The sequence below is a fragment of the Elephas maximus genome, chromosome 1 (assembly GCF_024166365.1).
Source record: "Elephas maximus indicus isolate mEleMax1 chromosome 1, mEleMax1 primary haplotype, whole genome shotgun sequence".
NCBI classification, from domain to species: domain Eukaryota; kingdom Metazoa; phylum Chordata; class Mammalia; order Proboscidea; family Elephantidae; genus Elephas; species Elephas maximus.
Window position 1 is genome coordinate 15,828,232 of NC_064819.1, and position 18,432 is coordinate 15,846,663.

Here is an 18,432-nt window from a genome sequence, read left to right on the forward strand (position 1 = left end):
CATTTAAATCCCCACCAGAGCACTGCTCAAGGCAGTTCAGAAAGGACCGCAAGCCATCACCATTCCAGAAAGTGTCAGGCGAAAACGAAGTCTTTTGGTTTCAGTCTTTACTTTCAATCCCAAAAAATCGCTTCTCCTTTCATTACAAAAAGTACTGAACAAACATGGACCAGGAGAGGCAAGTTGACATTTGCAACAGACATCTCAGTAATCCCATCACCAACACCTGACTGCAAGGCAGAGCCATCAGGCAGATTCTTCTCAGTAATCAGAACGACACCATAGATGCACGAGCTTTTTATTTCATAAAAAAACGATCACTGTGAAACAGCCAGACTGTGTGTTGGTGTTACACTCTCTGACACTTGCCAATAGCCGCCCCCTCTGGCCAGGCTGGAGGGCCCGCCCTCCTGGGAGGGAAGGCAGCCCAGCATCTCAGCAGTTCATTGGGACACAGCAGGACAAGGTGGGAAAGCCGAGCGCCAAGGTCCTCTTGTTCCCGGCTCGGAGAGGAGGCCAGCCTCGCATGGCCGGGCCCAGCGGCCAGGTGGCAGGCCAGGCACTCCTGCGCAGGCTCCTCACCCAGGCTCACTTGAAGGGCCTCTCTGTACTTTCCTCCTTAGGGAGCCGGGATGGAGTCAAGCATTTGTCCGGGGCATTGCAGTTTTTGACTTTTTAGTTCATGCCCCTCCATGCCTCTGAGGAGCAGGAGACGTCAGTCCACCGTGCCATTGTAGGACTTGTTGAACTTGTTGAAGGTGAAGTCCACGGTGTGTGTGGAGATGGGCTTTCTATACAGAGGGTTTGAAGCCTGCAGAACACAGGAGGAAAGAGGAGCTGTGTTAGTTCACCCATTCAAACAGACTCGGTCTAGGCCCTTCCTTGGCCGGCAGCAGCCAGAGGGACCTATGCACAGTCTACGCTAAGGACAGGCTCTGCTCTGATGGGCTCTGCCTCCCTGGGAAGGCCACTCCCTTCTCGGAGCATTAACTCCTCATCTCTGAAATGAGGGCTTAGATCAGAGGATCTCTGAAGCCCCCTCCAACTTTAACAGAAACTGACTCTAGGGACTCAGTGGGTGCTTACTATGTGCTCAGTCTTTCTGGAGCTTGCAGTTTACTTGCGGAGGTAAGATTGACACACACAAAATTACAGACTACCAGAAACTGGGGTCATTTCCTATGGGCATGGTGTCTCTCCAAGACTGTTCAAGCTCTTGCTACCTGAGGCCACGCCCACTGCCTCTGCCTCCTTGAGTCTCTGACCTGGGTCTGGTAGAGGCCTCAGCTCCTGGAGCTGTGCATTCTCACTGTACACAACTGAGCACAGCCTTTGAGGTTTCGTTTCTTTGTTTTTAATGCCAAAGATGGTAATGGGTCTTGCTTGCTTGCCAGAACTCAACAACGCCTCTAGGCCTGAGCTGTCAGCCACTGCCAACGTCTCATTGGCTTACCATTTCATAGCGGGCCCTGGATCGCTCACTCTGGAACTTTGCAAACTCTCTTCGGTCGTGGATGGTGACGAGCAGCTTCCAGATGGCCAGGAGCGCAATCCCAATCAGGAGGATACTGCCAACCACGGCCAGCAGGATAGTCATGGCGTTGGGTGCAGATCCACACTCTGGAGGGGACAGGAGGCATAGTGAGCAAAGCCACCAGCATCCCCACACACCTCGCACCCCTGCACTCGGGCATACTGGAAATAAAAGGTCGCTTCTCTTGCAAAGGGCCTCCTTTCTCTCCTCCCTTTAGATCTTCACATTGCAGGAAGGCTTCCCCAAGGCACAGAAAGTGAGAGATTCAGAGGGGGTTGATGACTATTCCAAGGTCACACAGCAAGTCTGCGGGCACCTCTCCCCACGTGCTGGGTACACTGCTGCCTTTTCTCCAACATGCAGTGTCCAAGCCCCAGCCCAGCCCAGCCTCCAGGGCAGGATGCTAGGCAGTGTCTTGGCTTTCATGTAAATGCCATCAAGAGCAGACTGTGCAGGCAGGAGGTCTCCTGAGGCCACTTCCGCCGAGGCCTGGGCTGGGGCCAGCCAACATTTGTAAACCCTTAGCGTGCAGCCCGCTGGAGCCAATGTGCTTATTTTCAAGGAACCGCAAGACAGCGCTTGGAAACAAAGCCTCATTCTTACAGGCATGCATCCTGGGCCGGTACCACAGCACTTCCCTTCTGCCGCTGGCCCGGGACGGCACACTGTGGTATGGCCCACTTTGGAAAAACAGTTTGCAGTGTTGTGAATTGAAGAGAACAATTTTTTTAAGGCTCCCCCTCCTCACCCCCCAAAGAATAAAGAAATCTCAGTCTCCCAATCACTCTAAGGCAAAAGGCTTTTTGGTCCCTGGGCCCAAAGCACAAGGCAGAACTCTTGGTGTTTGGATGAAAGCTTGCCCTCCTCGGGGACCAGGGACATCCGGGAAGAAATGTAGGACCCAGCCCTCCATCTGTCCTTGGAATCCACTCTGGGAAGCAGCAGCAGCAGCCCAGCTAGGCCGGGAGTTTCCTGGATGCTCCCTGACTCAAGCAGAGCCCTGCCCTACCCTGCCCAGATCGTCCAGAAGGGCCCTGAACACTCCCCTCCTGCAGAACACATCACTCCCGGCTACCACTGGTGTACAGGTTCCTGCGTCTGCTGAGCACGTTCTGTCTCTTCCCAAATCCGAGCCACTCCCTCCTGCCCAAGGGCAGGGTGCCTCCTCCCATAGCTCCCATCCCCTCAGCCCACTCCTGCTCCCCAGAGCTATACCCCCCTGCCCCAGTAGTGGTCCTGAGCTGTACTCTGACATCTAGGAGTGGGGTACGGCAGGCCTTAGATCCTGATTTTTATGTGGAATTGTATCCCTCCTGTCTCTGGAGTTTGGAAAGGTCAGCGATGAGGGCATGGTGATATCCCAGAGCAGGGAACGGCATCAGAAACGGGACCCCCGCGCTCCTGTGTGGGCAGTGCCCCAAGAGCCTGGCTGTCACCCACCTGGCTCCTTGAGGACCGTCAGGTTGGTCTTCCCACTGGGGAGCTCCGTATAGGTGAACATCATGACACAGTCTTGGGCAGTTTTGTAGAAACAAAGCACAGCTTCCTGGTCATCTTTCACTGGAGGAAACCAAGCAGAAATAGCCCAAATGTCCCTGGGCAATCCCCAGCCGCTGAGGGATATGGGGAGCTGAGCAGCTGGAGGAGGGTGGGCAGTGGCAGTGAGGGGTGTGGGGAGGGAGTCTCAAAAGGGAGGCCGGGCCTTCAAACATGATCTTAGGTTTCTCACACAGAATGCAGGTCCAGGCTTGGAGTTTTAGACTGCTCTGGGGGCGTGAATTCCTTTAGATGCAGGGGACCCGTGGAACACGTTAGGGGACCTTCAAGCCTCTGAAATGTCTCCTGGGGTCGATGTGAAACAAAAGAGGCCATCAGTGCTTGGGGCAGGGTGCGGTGGTGGAACTGCCAATGGGAATTAAAGTGATAAAGGAAAGAAGAAGCCAGCGGGAGACTCTGAGGCCCGAAGAGTGTTCACATAAAGGCCAAGTATGTGTGTCCACTCAGGGCTGAGAGCTGGCTGCAGAGGCCAAGAGTCAGCAGCTGTCTCCTGGGATGTGAAACCAAAAAGAACTGCTGGGGAATGAGGAGATGCGGACAAGAGGTTGGTACCCACAGTGCTGTCCAAGCCCTGAGAGAAAGCGAGCCAGCGTTTGGGGCCTGGCCGGTCACAGCTGTGGCCAAGTCCGGACAGTCCGGCCTTGCTCCTGGATGAGAAATGCCCTTCCTCGAGGTCTCTCAAGTCTGCCCCAGTCCCTGTCCCCACAGTGCTGGTAACAGGAAGGGAGGTTATCAGAAGCCTCTGCCCACGCGTTATTCACATTCCAAGGCTTCACTGGAAAGGGCTAGAAGATTTATTCCTAGGAGGAAAAGGAGGTAGGGGAAAGGTTGAAGTCAGAGTGAGGGGAAAGGTTAGGAAATCAGGCAGTACCAGCACATCTGCCCTGAATAACAAAAAACAAAACAACCAAACCGGTTGCCGTCAAGTCGATTCCAACTCATAGCGACCCCACGTGTGTCAGAGTAGAACTGCTCCACTGGGTTTTCCATGGCTGTGACCTCCTCAAAGCAGATCACCAGGCCTTTCTTCCAAGGCACCTCTAGGTGAGTTCGAACTGCCAACCTTTCAGTTAGTAGCCCAGAACTTAACCATTTATACCGCTCAGGGACTCCTTAATAGCAACTTACAACACTTGAAGTCAATGTGACGTGAAATGCATTCGAAAACTTGTTGCTTGAGGGGGGTTTAGCCCGGGACCAGATAAACTCGTGTTGTTATCAAACAGGAAGGCCTGGACTTTTTCCGTTTATGAAAAAAGGTAACTTTTACATATTCTTTACTCTCAGCCCCCGAGGCATAAGCCTGGCCTGGATATGAATGTGTATGTGAGTGTGTAAGTGTGTGAGGGTGTGAGTGTGTGTATGAGCGTGTGTGTGTGTATGACAAAAAGCCTAAGAGAAGGAAGGAAAGGCCAAGTGGTGAATCAGAACGTAAGTCTTCTCTGTGAAACAACTGATTCATCTCAGAGGGCTGGATTTAGACGCAGCCGGGCGTGCATGTCTATAATTGCTACAGGCTGAGGGAATCGGGTGGTGGACCACAGGAAGGCATCTTGTCCTCCTTTGTGACTGTGGGTGCCTGGTGAGGGGGCAGCTGTCCCCAGTCTGCAGGCAAAACTGGCTGTGAGCCAGGCTCTAAGCAGCGAGACAGAAGCGGGCAGGAGACGAGGCGTGTGGAGAGACTGGGCTGTGGTGTCCTCACCACTGTCTCCCCGTGGTCTAGCACAACATTTAGCAAGTAGTAGGTGCTCAGTGGAAACCCCGGGGGTATAGTGGTTAAGAGCTACAGCTGCTAACCAACAGGTCAGCAGTTCGAATCTACCATGCACTCCTTGGAAACTCTATGGGGGCAATTCTACTCTGTCCTATAGGGTCGCTATGGGTCAGAGTCGACCTGACGGCGACGGGTTTTAGGTGCTCAGTGAGAAGCCCTGAGTAGGTGGCACTCAGCTGCTAACTGAAAGGTCAGCCGTTAGCCAGCCACTCTGCAAGAGAAAGATGTGGCCATCTGATTCTGTGAAGATGACAGCCTTGGAGACCTATGGGGCAGTTCTACTCTGCCCTAGAGGGTTGTTATGAGTCAGAATCGACTCCTCAGCAACGGGTTTGGTTTGGCTTTGGTTGGGTGCCCAGTGAATATGTCCTGGATGAATAAATGATTCAACATACTCAGAAGCCATGATGTGGCCAGAGCAGTCGGTCAAAACCAGGGAGGCAGACAGGCAGGAACAAGGATGTCAACAAAACAGGCACGACAGGACAAAGACAGACACGCCACTGAGGGCTGGGTGCGTGCAGAAGCGAGAGGTCAAGGCCAGCAAGAGGAGCCTGGGATGCAGATTCCCACGGCAGTTTTTTCCTCCAGCATTTTAACTATTTTAAAGTGTACAGCTCAGTGCTTTCAGTATATTCACAATATTGTGTACCCATTCCCATTGTGTACCCATTCCCACTATATCCAGAACATTTCCAGCATCCCAGTCCCAGTAACCACTAACTTAACTTTCTGTCTCTGTGGATTTACTGTTTTGGAGATTTCATTTAAACAGAGTCACACCATATGTGGCCTTTTGTGTCTGGCTTCTTTCACTCAGCATAGTGTTTTCAAAGTTCATCCACGTTGTTCCACGTAACAGTACTTCGTTCCTTTTTATGACCAAATAGTATTCTATTGTACGGATACACTACGTTTTGTCCATCCGGTCATCAGCTGATAGACATCTGGGTTGCAGACATCTGGGTTGCTTCTACTCTTTGGCTATTATGAATAATGGTGCTATAAACATTTGTGTACAAGTTTTTGTTTACATGTTTTCAGTTCTCTGGGAGTGGAATTGCTGGGTTGGCAGTTCAAATACAACAGCCACTCTGCAGGAGAAAAGGCCTGGTAATCTGCTCCCATGAAGGTTGTAGCCTAGGAAGCCCTATGGGGCAGTTCTACTCTGACATGTAGGGTCACTATGAGCCGGAATTGACTCAACGGTGCCCCACAACAACAACCACATGGCAACTCTATGTTCAACTTTTTGGGGAATTTCCAGACTGTTCTCCACAGTGGCTACACCATTTTACAATTCCATTAGCTATATATGAAGGTTCCTGCACTTGGTCATTTTGACTTGACATAACTGTAGCGTTCCAGATAAGTTCCAAACCAATCCCATGCATACAGGGCTAAGATATGCGATTTGCCTCTCTTTACCTCAGAAACTCCTCAGACTGGATGGCAATAGCTGACTGGAAAAGAAATGGATAAACCCAGAGATGGTGAAAAAAAAAATTCTTTGAGCCTCTGTCCAATCTTCTTGGCTGGCCCAGGGGGCAGCCCATCTCCTCCTGTGGGCTCATGGTCAGAAAGGACTTGTAGGCTTTTTCCCACAGGTAAAGGCAGAGGGCTGGACGGTGTAACAGTGGAGTGCTCGGAAAAAGAAGAGCCCCAAGATGCGAGAGCCAGGCAAGATAAGAGAACAAGGAGTGGGTGAGATATGTGGAGGTGGGTGCCCTGCAGGTGGGAGAAGAGCCAGGGTGGCCCTCAGTCCCAGGTTCAGTCTGGATACCACTGAGAGACCTGCCTCCACTGCTGTCTGCAGCATTGTGACAGCTGGCCTGGGCTGAGGGCAAATGCGGAGGAGACTGGCTAGTTGTTCACCAAACATTTTCTCTTCCTCCTGGGTACACAGCTTAACTAAATTCTCAGCCACCCTTGCAGTTAAATGTGCCCAGATGACTGCGTGTTAGCCAAAGAAATATAGATAGTGTGAGATGCACCACACCAAGGCCTGGCCCATACAAACCTGTCCCTTGATCCTTTGCTCTCATTCCTCATTTGCTGACTGAATGGAGAGGACTGTTGGGATCTTGTGTAGGATGGAGCCACAATACAGAAGGTGCCTGGTTCCTGAACGACCATGTGGAAGGCCTTACCAACCAGGAACACTTCACTGGACTTTCAGTGAGTGACAAATCGACTTGTATTTTGTTATGGCATTGAGATTTGGAGTTTGTTATAGCAGCTAACATTACTTATCCTAACAAATAAACCAACTTTTGAGAGAACCTAGGAGAAGAAAATGTGGCTAGGAAGGAAATGGCTCCAGAAATGGGGGAGAAACTTATAGAACAAGGCAGTCTTGTACCCTGGAAAGCCTGGAATTTCTTGGGCAGTCCGAAATTGTGCCAAGGAAGTCTAGCTGTGCCTCCTAACTCAATAATAAAACTACTCGCTTCTCCATCAAGCAGCCCTGAAGACGGTCCCATGGACGATAAAATCTCTAGGTGTCTGCCAAGGTTCAGGGTTCCTCCAGCCTACTCACCAATGGTGTCCACCCACGTGATCACCTCATCCTTGCAATAGTTGTGGCACGTCTGGTTGCCAGCTGGTTTCCCTGAGTGAAGCAGCAAGCACTCGACACAATCTCTTTGGAAAAGAAGAAATAAATGTGGATGTTAGATGTATAATAGTTCCACCCATATAACTGTGCTCCCAACAATGTAGATTCCAGCCCTTTGTGCTGAACCTTGGCCCCACAGGCCCTCGAAGGTCTTCACTTCCCCACTTTCAGATATTTGGTCCCAGGGAATGTTTCTGCTCCACACTTCTTGTTGCTATTATGCAAGGAAGCCAGAGAGTTCTCACGGGAACATACATGAATTTAGAGGCATGTCTGGTCTACATGTCAAGGTTCAAGTTGTAGACCTCTCATAGTCTGATACCAGGAGCCAAACCCAACTTCATTCCGGTGCATTAAATGCCTGAGATATCTGCTCCAAGAAAAGAAGTTTCTGGGTGACAAAACTGGATTCCAGGCCTCCTGTGGGGTCTTTACACTCCCATATCCAGTGCTGGATACTCCCACATTACCCTAGTTCCCAAGATTCCCTTCCTAGTCATCATCAAAGGCAAGGGTCTCAAACCTCCTGTACATTAGAGTGGTAGAAAATATCAGTGCCTGGGCCCCATCATGCCCACGGAATCCACATCTCAGGGACCAGGGCCTGGGCTCCCCACTGATCTCATGCAAGCAAGGGGTGAGAACCACTGCCCTGGAGAATCTCAGGCTCCAGCCCTCTTATCCCCCCCTTAGACAAAGCCCACCTGACAGCTTCCTAAAGGGCCCTGCTGTCCACTTGCACATTAATCAGTCTACACTAGACTTTGGTGGAAGCTAGAGGGGGACACCTCTGTCCCTGGAAACCTGCATTTGAACAGGGGCCCTCTAGAGAAAGTGGGTTGGGAGCCCCTTTCCTACCTTAGGCCAACAGTTTAAATCAGACAGTATATAAAAATGCTCAATTAAAATCTTCAATTAATGGCTATTATTTATACTCTAAGAAGCCCTGGTGGTACAACAGCTAAGTGCTCAGCTGCTTACCCAAAAGTTGGTGGTTTGAACCCACCCAATGGCTCTGCAGGAGAAAGACCTGATGATCTGCTACCATAAAGATTACAGCCTAGAAAACCCTATGGGGCAGTTCTACTCTGTCACATGGGGTCGCTATGAGTCAAAATCGACTTGATGGCACACCACAACAACATTTATACTCTACATAGACAAAAGCCAGTTCCAGACATTCACTGTCCATTTTGAGTTACATCAAGGAGAGTAAGGTTCCTCAGGATGCAGGGCTGGAGGAGCTAAGCTTTGACTAAAGGATTGTTAAGCTCACTGTGAAAGTGGAAAGTAGGTCCCAGCTACGCTGGTGGACTGCAGGGTGGGGCTAAGGACACGCAGGATGGAGAGAACTAAACTTCAGGGAGGAATGGGTTGGGGCATGACAACCCAGCTGACATGTACCTTTTGGGGACTTCGTGATGCAGCAGTGTTCATTAGTCTGCAAGGAGGGTTAGAGCCCCCAAACAGAAGCTTCCTTGGGAAACTTGGCTAGGACTTAAGAATCTGTGTGCTGGGAAGGGGCACTGCCCCCTGCAGCTGCACCCTGGCACCCAGGGGTGACCTCGCAGAGCCTGATCTGCCCTGCTTACCCAATAGGCCATTGGGGACCAAAAGGGCTGTGTGTCTGGGAAGCTCTCTGGAAAAAATACAGAGGTATATTCAACCACAGTATGTTGCCTTTATTATTATTACCCATTTTTTACTTCCTTGGGATTGAGAGGCCAGTCACTAAAATGTCTCAAGTATAGAAATGGTGAAACGGAATATCAGAGCTGGAAGGGAGCTTGGAGATCATTTTGTTAAGTCCCCTGTACTGACAAGTGAGAAAAATGAAGCCCAAGAGAAGTCAGTGGCAGAGGTGAATCCAGCACCCAGGGGCCCGACCTCTCAGACAAGCCTTTCCCAAGTTTCTACACCACTGTCTGAACGTTAAGAAGGAATAGGTGACTTCCATCTGGAGAAAAATGAAGCAGATCCATACCTCACACCATACACAAAAACTAATTCAAAATGGATCAAGGACCTAACTGTTAAAACTAAAACCATATCATTCTTGAAAGAAAACATAGGGACAAAACTATGGGACCTAGTTTTCTTTAATAATAGACTGTCAAATACAACAAATGCACAAGCAACAGAAGACAAAATAGTTAATTGGGACCTGATAAAAATTAAATATTTGCATTTATCAAAAGAGACTCAGATACTTGTACACTAATGTTCCCAGAAGCACTGTTCACAACAGCCAAAAGGTAGAAACAACCTAAATGCCCATCAGCAGATGAATGGATAAACAAAATGTAGTACATACATACAATGGAATACTACTCAGCCAGTAAGAGAAAGGAAGTCTTGATAATGCTACGGTATGGATGGAGCTTGAAGACGTTATGCTGAGTGAAATAAGTCAGTCACAAAAGGGCAAATATTGCATGGCCTTGCTTATATAAAAAGACAATAACAGGCAAATGTATAGAGACCAAAGTTTATTAGTGGTTACTAGGGGAGGGAGGGAGGGGGAAGGAAAGGTGGGGTCCTGCTTATGGAGTACTGAGTTTCAGTTTATGATGATGAAAAAATTGCACTGTTTAAGGGTAGGGTTGCACAGCCTGTTATTGTAATTGCTGTCAACAAGTTGTACACCTATAAAAAACTGAATTGGCAAAAGTTGTGTGACAGATACATTTACAACAATGATTAAAAAAAAAAAAAGTAGTTGCTGAGGCTGCTTATGTACAACCAAACACCTCATGGATTTGGAGGTTTGTTGTTGTGTTGTTCAGTGGCATCAGGTCAGTTCCAGCTCATAGTGACCCTATGTACAACAGAACAAAACACTGCCTGGTCCTGTGGCATCCTCACAATCATTGCTATGTTTGAGCTCATTGTTACAGCTACTATGTCAATCCATTTCATCGAGGGTCTTCCTTTTTTTGCTGACCCTCTACCTTACCAAGTATGATGTCCTTCTCCAGGGACTGGTCCCTTCTGATGACATGTCCAAAGTATGTGAGATGAAGTCTCGCCATCCTTGCTTCCAAAGAGCACTCTGGCTGTACTTCTTCCAAGATAGGCTTGTTCATTCTTCTGGCAGTCCATGGTATATTCAATATTCTTCGCCAGCACCATAATTCAAAGGCATCAATCTTCTTTGGTCTTCCTTGTTCATTGCACAGCTTTCGCATGCATATGAGACTTAATTAAGGTCATGGTTTCATTGGCCCAAGGACATTTTTAGTGCCTGTCTTAGTTATCTAGTGCTGGTATAACAGAAACAGCACAAATGGGTGGCTTTAACAAACAGAAATTTATTTGCTCACAATTTAGGAGGCCATAAAGTTCGAATTCAGGGCACTGGCTCTAAGGGAAGGGTTTCTCTCTCTGTCATCTCTGGGGGAAGGTCCTTGTCTCTTCTGAGCTTCTATTCCTGAGCAATCTTCATGTGGCTTAGCATCTCTCTTCCCCCATCTCTGCTTCTTCCCTTGCTTGTTTAATCTCTTTTATATTTTAAGAGATTGACTTAAAACACACCCTACACTAATCATGTCTCATTAACATAACAAAGACAACCCATTCCCAAATGGGATTATGACCACAGAAACAGAGGTTAGGATTTACAACACATATTTTTGGGGGACACAATTCAATTCATAGCAGTGCTTCTGTTCTATCTCCTAGTTTGTTGCATAGCACCTGGGGTCTTAAAGCTTGCAAGTGGCCATCCAAGGCACAACAATTAGTCTGTATTTACCTGGAGCAACAGAGGAAGAAGGAGAGTCAGGAATGGAAGAGGAAATGGAATGTATGGCTAATTGCCTCCATCAATAATTACTGTACCTCCTTTGCCATAAGGCCAGAAGAACTGGATGGTGCCCAGCTATTATTACTGAAAGTTTTGATCAAAGATTCTATAAAAGGATTCTGATCAAAAGGGGGGAATGCAGAACAGAATTTCAAATTCTCATGGACCTCACAGACTTTCTGGAGCCATGGAGGCTGGATGAACCCCTGAAACTATTGCCCAGAGATAATTTTTAAACCTTAAACCAAAAATATCCCCTGAAGTCTTAAAACCAAACAACATTTTAGCTTAATTAGTAAAGCATACCTCCCTTGAATATGGTGCTCTTTTAAGATCTACCTATATGGGATCAAATAGACAACAGTAACCCTAAGGATTAAATAGGAAACTTAGGAGGCAGTGAATTTATTAATGGGGGGAGGAACAGCTCAAAAAAGGAGGGTGAGAATGTAATCAATGTCACTGAACTGTCCATGTAGAAGTTGTTGAATTGGTTTATGTTCTGTGTATTTTCTCAACAACAACAACAACAAAAATAAATTATATATTAAAAAAAAAAGGCTTTATCGAAAGAGTAAAAAAACCTACAGACTGGGAAAAAATCTTTGAGAACCACATATCCAGTAAGGGTCTAATATCCAAAATATATATAAAACTTATACAGTTTAACAACGGAAAAGACAAATAACTCAATCAAAAACGGGCAAAGGCAAGAGACAGGATGGGCCACACTGGATCAGCCAGAAACCAGAAGAACTAGATGGTGCCCGGCTACAACCAATGACTATCCTGACAGGGATCACAACAGAGAATCTCTGGTGGAGCAGGACAGCAGTGGGATGCAGACCTCAAATTCTCATAAAAAGACCAGACTTAATGGTCTGACTGAGACTAGAAGGATCCCGGAGGTCATGGTCCCCAGACCGTCTGTTAGCCCAAGACAGGAACCATTCTCAAAGCCAACTCTTCAGACAGACTGAACTATAAGACAGAAAATGATACCGGTGAGGAGTGAGCTTCTTGGGTCAAGTAGACACATGAGACTGTAGGCAGCTCCGGTCTGGAGGGGAGATGAGAGGGCCGAGCGGGACAGAAGCTGCCAGTGGTTTACAAAAGGTTTCACAGGAACACTCTACTTACGGATAGCGGGGGAAACCTGTTTCCCATGAAGTCATCTTTAAACAAAACAACAGTTTAGCTCAATAAATAAAGAATGCTGGCCGTGAGCACTGTACCTTTTTAAAGAATTACCTGTATGGGATCAAGGAGCCCTGCTGGTACAGTGGTTAAGAGCTTGCCTACTAACCAAAAGGTCACCAGTTCGAATCTACCAGCTGCTCCTTGGAAACAATATGGGGCAGTTCAACTCTGTCCTGTAGGGTTGCTATGAGTGGGAATTAATTCAACGGCAATGGATTTGGTCTGTTTTTTTATGGGATCAAAATGATAATAGTAACTGTAAAGCACAAATGAGCACTTTGGCGGGCAGAGTGTCTGGCTGACAGTGGTGAAATGATACTGGCAGGGACAGTGAGAGTGGTGACACAATGTGAAGTCTATCCATTGTCAATGAACTGTACACGTAAAAACTGTTGAATGGGTATATGCTATGCTGTGTATATTTTCACCAAAAATTAAAAAAATAAAAATAAAAAAGAATCAGCAAGTGAGCAGATCACAAAGGGAAAAGGGATAAGACTTTTTTAAGAGGGTTCTAATACGCTTAAGAATTCAGCTATTGCAGAATTGGCTACAAAATCCCAATCTCCTGGGACTGACTTCATGGAAACATTCCGGAGTTAGAAACAGAAGATGGGCAATAGAGACTTGGCTCGGGACCAGGAAGGGGTGGCTCCAGGTCTGCTCACTCATGCTGGCCAGCCCCTCCTCCAGCATTCGGGATTAACAAGTTGCAAAGATAGGTGCTGTTTCAGGTCCCAGTAGGACTTCCCAGGCCTCCATCTGCATCCCCTATTGTCGTTAAACCAGAGCTCCAGGCCACTTGCAGGAAACCCTCCCTAATCACTCATATGAACTTATCACTCTAACCTGTATGCTCTGTGGACTGGGTTGAAACTTGTAATATATTGCAGCCATGTATTCAGTTAAGACTGGCCTTTAAAAAGAAAACAAGTTGCCGAGACAGACTTTGCTCGAACAGCTTATTAACTGAAATCAGCTGAGGTTGACTATGGCCGTCACCCAAGGTGAAGAGTATGTTCTGGTCAGTTCTACAAAGTGGAGATTGGCTGCTCTGAAACTCCAGGGAAAAAAGGGACACAGAGCTTCAAGACCTCGTGACCTCATGGCTCTTAACAAAGCAGCAAGTAGAAAACCACCTACATAAGTCACTATCAAAGGGACTTTGTTTAAAAAAAAAAAAAAGTTGCAACTAGGCCGTGAAACAAACAGAGGGTCAGTGTGGCTCAGAGACAAAAAGGGACAGTGAGGTTTCCTTTTGGTATGTCTTTGTTCTCCTTGCTCCTTTGGTATTACTTAATGGATAGTAAAGAAAATTAAGTCTACGTCTTCTAGGAAGTAAAGGCTTTAAACATTTAAAGGTAGGGTTGTTTCCCCTGGGGCCTTTCGACAGAAGCCAACGCTGGCTGCCTGGCTGCTCGGTAGGAAGGGAAGGTGAATGCTTTGTGTCCTTTTATTGACTCCATGTGTGTTTGTCCCTGTGTTCCCCCAGCCCCCAGTAACCTAGTGTGCCCAAGGACCAGAAGCGGATACTCAAAAGTGCTCCTTGGGTGGGAGGCGGGAGGGGCACTTATAGTGGCAAACTGTAGCTAATGTCTGTGATTTCAGTCCTCAGGATGGCCAGCCAGCTGTTTGGGCTCCAGATCCAGGATCCTAGTTTCCGCCTCGGGGGGGATTTCTGTGGTTTCCGCTCTTTGTTGTCGTTAGCTGCCGCCAAGTCCACCGCTGACTCATGGAGGAGGCCCTGTGCACAACAGTGCAACATGCTACCCAGTCCTGCACCATCCCTGTCATCGGTTATGGATCGGACACTGCCAGCCACTAGGTTTTCACTGGCTGCTTTTCAGAAGTATCTACCAGGCCTTTCTTCCTAGTCTTAGTCTGGAAGCTCCGCACAACCTGTTCGGTATCACAGCAACATGCAAGCCCTCCACTGACTGGCGGGTGGTGACAGCACATGAGGGGCACAGGCCAGAAACTGAACCTCGCTGTCCTGCACGGAAGGCGAGAATCCTATCGCTGAACCACGACGGCCTCTCTCCACTTTCAGCAGGCCGAAAGCACATCTGTTTTTCTTCTCTCCCTCTCCCCTCGATTCCAAAAAAATAAACAAAACAAAACCTGGTCCTGTCTGTCTTGTCTCTCCATCTGCAGCCAGTTACCCACGCCTGGATCACTTGTGGCAATTGTATGACCAGGGGCTGGCCTTCCACTGCCACCGAGAACATTTCTGAGCACGACTGACCAGCAGCCACTGGAGGCTCGGGGAGCATGAACTCATTTCATTATCAGCCTGAGCCAGACATTTGGAAGGGAACTCTGCCAAAAGAAAACCGCACAGTTGCATTCCCCAGCCAAAGGGAAACGCCATTTGTATTAATATTATTATTTGTTTCTGATTATCTGTCCCTCCCTCCCGGCTCCTTGGCATGGACCACGATGACACAGCTGCCTCTGCAGCACATTTCCAAAGCAAACGTCACCCTTGCCTTTCAGAAGCCCATTGCTCCTTGATTCTTTTAATTCCTTCTCAGCCCCACTCTCGGCGAGTGTGAAGGGCAGAGCCTTGGGGGGAGGTCAGCACAGCTCCCCGAGCCCGGGGCTGAGTCTGTTGTGCCCAGGGCCCGAATCTGGACCATCCCTGCATTCCGCAGCAGCACAGAGCCTGCGCTATTATCTCTATAAATGGAGCAGAAAATTCAAATGCCAATGCAGCCGGTTTCTGGCAGGCCTTATCTAGTTCGGGTGCCTTCCTATCCAATTTACCTTCTCGTTACGTTTTGTCGAAAGCCGCAGTTCCCAAATGCGTGCTCTGTGAAACATTGTTTGGGACATGCTAACAGGAAGGGGTTGAATGCAGCTGAGAAATCGATGCACATTCTAACCCCTTTCGGAAATTTACAAGAGCGTGCTGAAGGCTCGCTGAAGGTGCTATTTCGGTGCTCAACCCAGTTGAATTTCATTTAACTCGGTAATCCAGTAATTTCTAAACTTGTTTAGGAATAGGAGAGCGGCGGAGGTATTTTGTTTTTATTTTCCCATGAAATCCCTATGGAACCAGTGTTTCAAAGATGCTATTTTGGGAAATGTCAGTTTAGTTACCGTTAGTAAGAGTTTTGCTCCCCAGCAAGGCCTGGATGGGTGGAAGACTAGGGGAGAGGCAGGCTGAGGAGAGGCTGGCCTGGCCCCTGAGGGCTGCCTGACTGGGAGACAAGGCCCGAGCAGGCATGTTCTGGGGTGACAAGCTGAAGTGACTGGGGCGGTGGGTGCGGTGTGGGAGGGTGTAGGTGGGGAAGGGTGGGTAGCTGTTACCTCTTAGTACTGCAGGCATCAGGGCAGGTCGGGCACTTCTCACACGTCTCCCCAAAGGCTCCCGGCTCCGTGCACTGGCACTGCCCACAGACGCAGTGCCCACGGTCGCTGCAGATCTGTCCGTCCTTGGCCTGGCACGAGCTGATGCCCGTCGAGCAGTTACAGTTGTCCCCGATGTAACCTGCGTGGCACCTGCACTCTCCACAGTGGCACTCGCCGTGGCCTAAAAGAACACACGTGGCACATCAGGGCCCGCCGGCCTTCACACGGGCACATCACCAGGCACTGGGGGTACAACAGAGACTGGGGCACGGACTCTGCCCTCAGAGCTGCTTGGTGAGACAGACGGAGGGGGCCTAGTGTGGGTATGGACTGACAGCAGGGGGCGCTGCAGCTCATCTGGCCTGGCATGGCGATCCAAGTCGGGCCAGAGCTTGGCCAAGTCATACCGCAGGACCAGAACCCAGGAGAAGGGCTTCTTGCCTCAACTGTTGTGCCAGGCTAAATAATGACCGCCAACTATGTCCACGTCCAAGCCCCCGGAACTTGTGAATGTTACCTTATAGGGCAAAAGCGACTTTGCAGACATGATAAAGTGAAGGATTTTAAGATGGAGAGATTATCCTGGATTATCTCGTTGGGCCCAATGTAATGACAAGGGTCCTTCTAAAAGGGAGGCGCAGGGAGACCTGACTACAGAAGAAGGAGGCAATGTGATGATAGAAGCACTGTTGGTTTTGAAGATGGAAGACAGGGCCACAAGCCAAGGAACGCGGCTCTGGAAGCTGGAAAAGGGGAGAAAAACGGACAACAACAATAGGAAACCAATGCAGCTGTTCTCCCTCAGTCCTGGTGAGATCTAAACTCTCACTCCGGCCTTGGGACCCATAGCCAACAGCGAAGATTTAGGAGCAGACGCCAAGAACAGCAGCAGCGGCAGCAGCAGCTAAGGCTTATATATCACTTGCCATTGAGTAGGCTCTGACTCACGGCGACACCACGCGTGTCAGAGTACAACTCCGCTCCATGAAGTTTTCAATGGCTGATTTTTGGGAGCAGATCGCCAGGCCCTTCTTCAGAGGCACCTCTGGGTGGACTCACATCTCCAGCCTCTCGACTAACAGCTGAGCGTGTTAACTGTTTGTACCACCCAGATGTCAGGCACTGTCTTAAGCGCTTTACGTGTATATACTTAATTCTTACAACAACCCTAGGAGGTAGGTTTAAGGTGCGCCTGACCCAAGCCATGGTGTTTTTCAATCACCTCGCATGCGTGCAAAAGCTGGACAATGAATAAGGGAGACCAAAGAGCTACGCCTTTGAATTATGGTGTTGGCGAAGAATACTAAATATACCATGGGCTGCCAGAAAAACGAACAAATCTGTCTTGGAAGAAATACAGCCAGAATGCTCCTTAGAAACAAGGATGGCAAGACTTCATTTCACATGTTATCAGGAGGGACTGGACCCTGGGGAAGGACATCATGCCTGGTAAAGTAGAGGGTCAGCAGAAAAGAAGACCCTCAATGAGATGGATTGACACGGTGGCTGCAACATTGGGCTCAAGCATAACAACCATGAGGATGGCACAGGACTGGGCAGTATTTTGCTCTGTTGTCCATGGGGTCACTATGAGTCAGAGCCAACTTGACGGCATCTAACAACAACAAATTAGATAAGTAGTATTGTTCTCCTCATTTTATAAGTGAGGAAAGTGAGACAGAGAAGGGGAAGTGGCTAGTCATAGGTCATGCAGCTAGTGGCAGTAGAGCCGGGATTCACATCCAAGGAATCTGGCTCTAGTGTCCATGGACCTAACTCCGGGATCCACTGTGTCTTATGAGGAAGGACGGAAGAGCACCTGGCCAAGATGAGTACCTCAGGAGAGCCACTTCAGCTCCTCCTTGCAGGAGGGACCCTTTCCACAGCCTGGGTATCACTTCCAGGTTCTGCAGATATCAAGGGCAGATCAGAGGACAGTGTGTGTGTGTGTGTGTGTGTGTGTGTTAAATAGTGAAAAGCACAACTAGCCCCATCTTCCACTGGGGCCCCGAGTCTGACAGCGAGTGGACTCTCAATTTCGTATACTAACAAAGGTGGAGAGCTGTGCTACAGATAACCACTTCATTTTTTTAAAGAATCTACCTTGTACTATTTTTGCAGGAGACTTTCCTTCCTAATGCCATTTTGCTAAGGCTGACAGTAATAAAACCGTGAGTGGCACAGTGGTTAACAGCTCAGCTGCTAACCCAAAAGTTGGCAATTCAAATCCACCAGCTGCTCCTTGGAAACCCTATGGGGCAGTTCCATTCTGTCCTATTAGGTCACTATAAGTCGGAATCAACTTGATGGCAACAGCTTTAGTGTTTTTTTTTTTGGGGGGGGGGTGGTGGTTATGTTTACTGAGCACCCCGCCCCCCATAGACCAGTAGGAAGGGATGGGGAGTCATACAGGTACCAGGAGGTTGCTTGCATTTTCCTTCCACACCTAAGTCAGTTATCCTGGTAGTTGGATCCCAGCATCTTCTCTGTGACCACCAATGATGTGACCCACAATATAGGTCAGAATCTAGCTCCCAAGAACCTCTTCACCCTCCACTTACTTCCTGGCCCAGCTCTGTTCAGCCTCCAAT

General features: G+C 48.7%; 1 protein-coding gene across 1 annotated transcript in view; it reads right to left on the bottom strand.

The window, feature by feature from the left end:
• Nucleotides 1–122: 122 nt before the first annotated feature.
• Nucleotides 123–18,432, bottom strand: part of ITGB5 (integrin subunit beta 5) — a 135,920-nt gene continuing 117,610 nt past the window's right edge. Inside the window, exons 11-15 of the mRNA XM_049878730.1 lie at nucleotides 15,800–16,022; nucleotides 7,405–7,508; nucleotides 2,975–3,094; nucleotides 1,454–1,620; nucleotides 123–811 (exon numbers count right to left, since the gene is read on the bottom strand). Of these exons, the coding sequence (XP_049734687.1) occupies nucleotides 716–811; nucleotides 1,454–1,620; nucleotides 2,975–3,094; nucleotides 7,405–7,508; nucleotides 15,800–16,022 (710 nt within the window). The 3' untranslated portion in view covers nucleotides 123–715. The remainder of the gene's footprint in view (nucleotides 812–1,453; nucleotides 1,621–2,974; nucleotides 3,095–7,404; nucleotides 7,509–15,799; nucleotides 16,023–18,432) is intronic.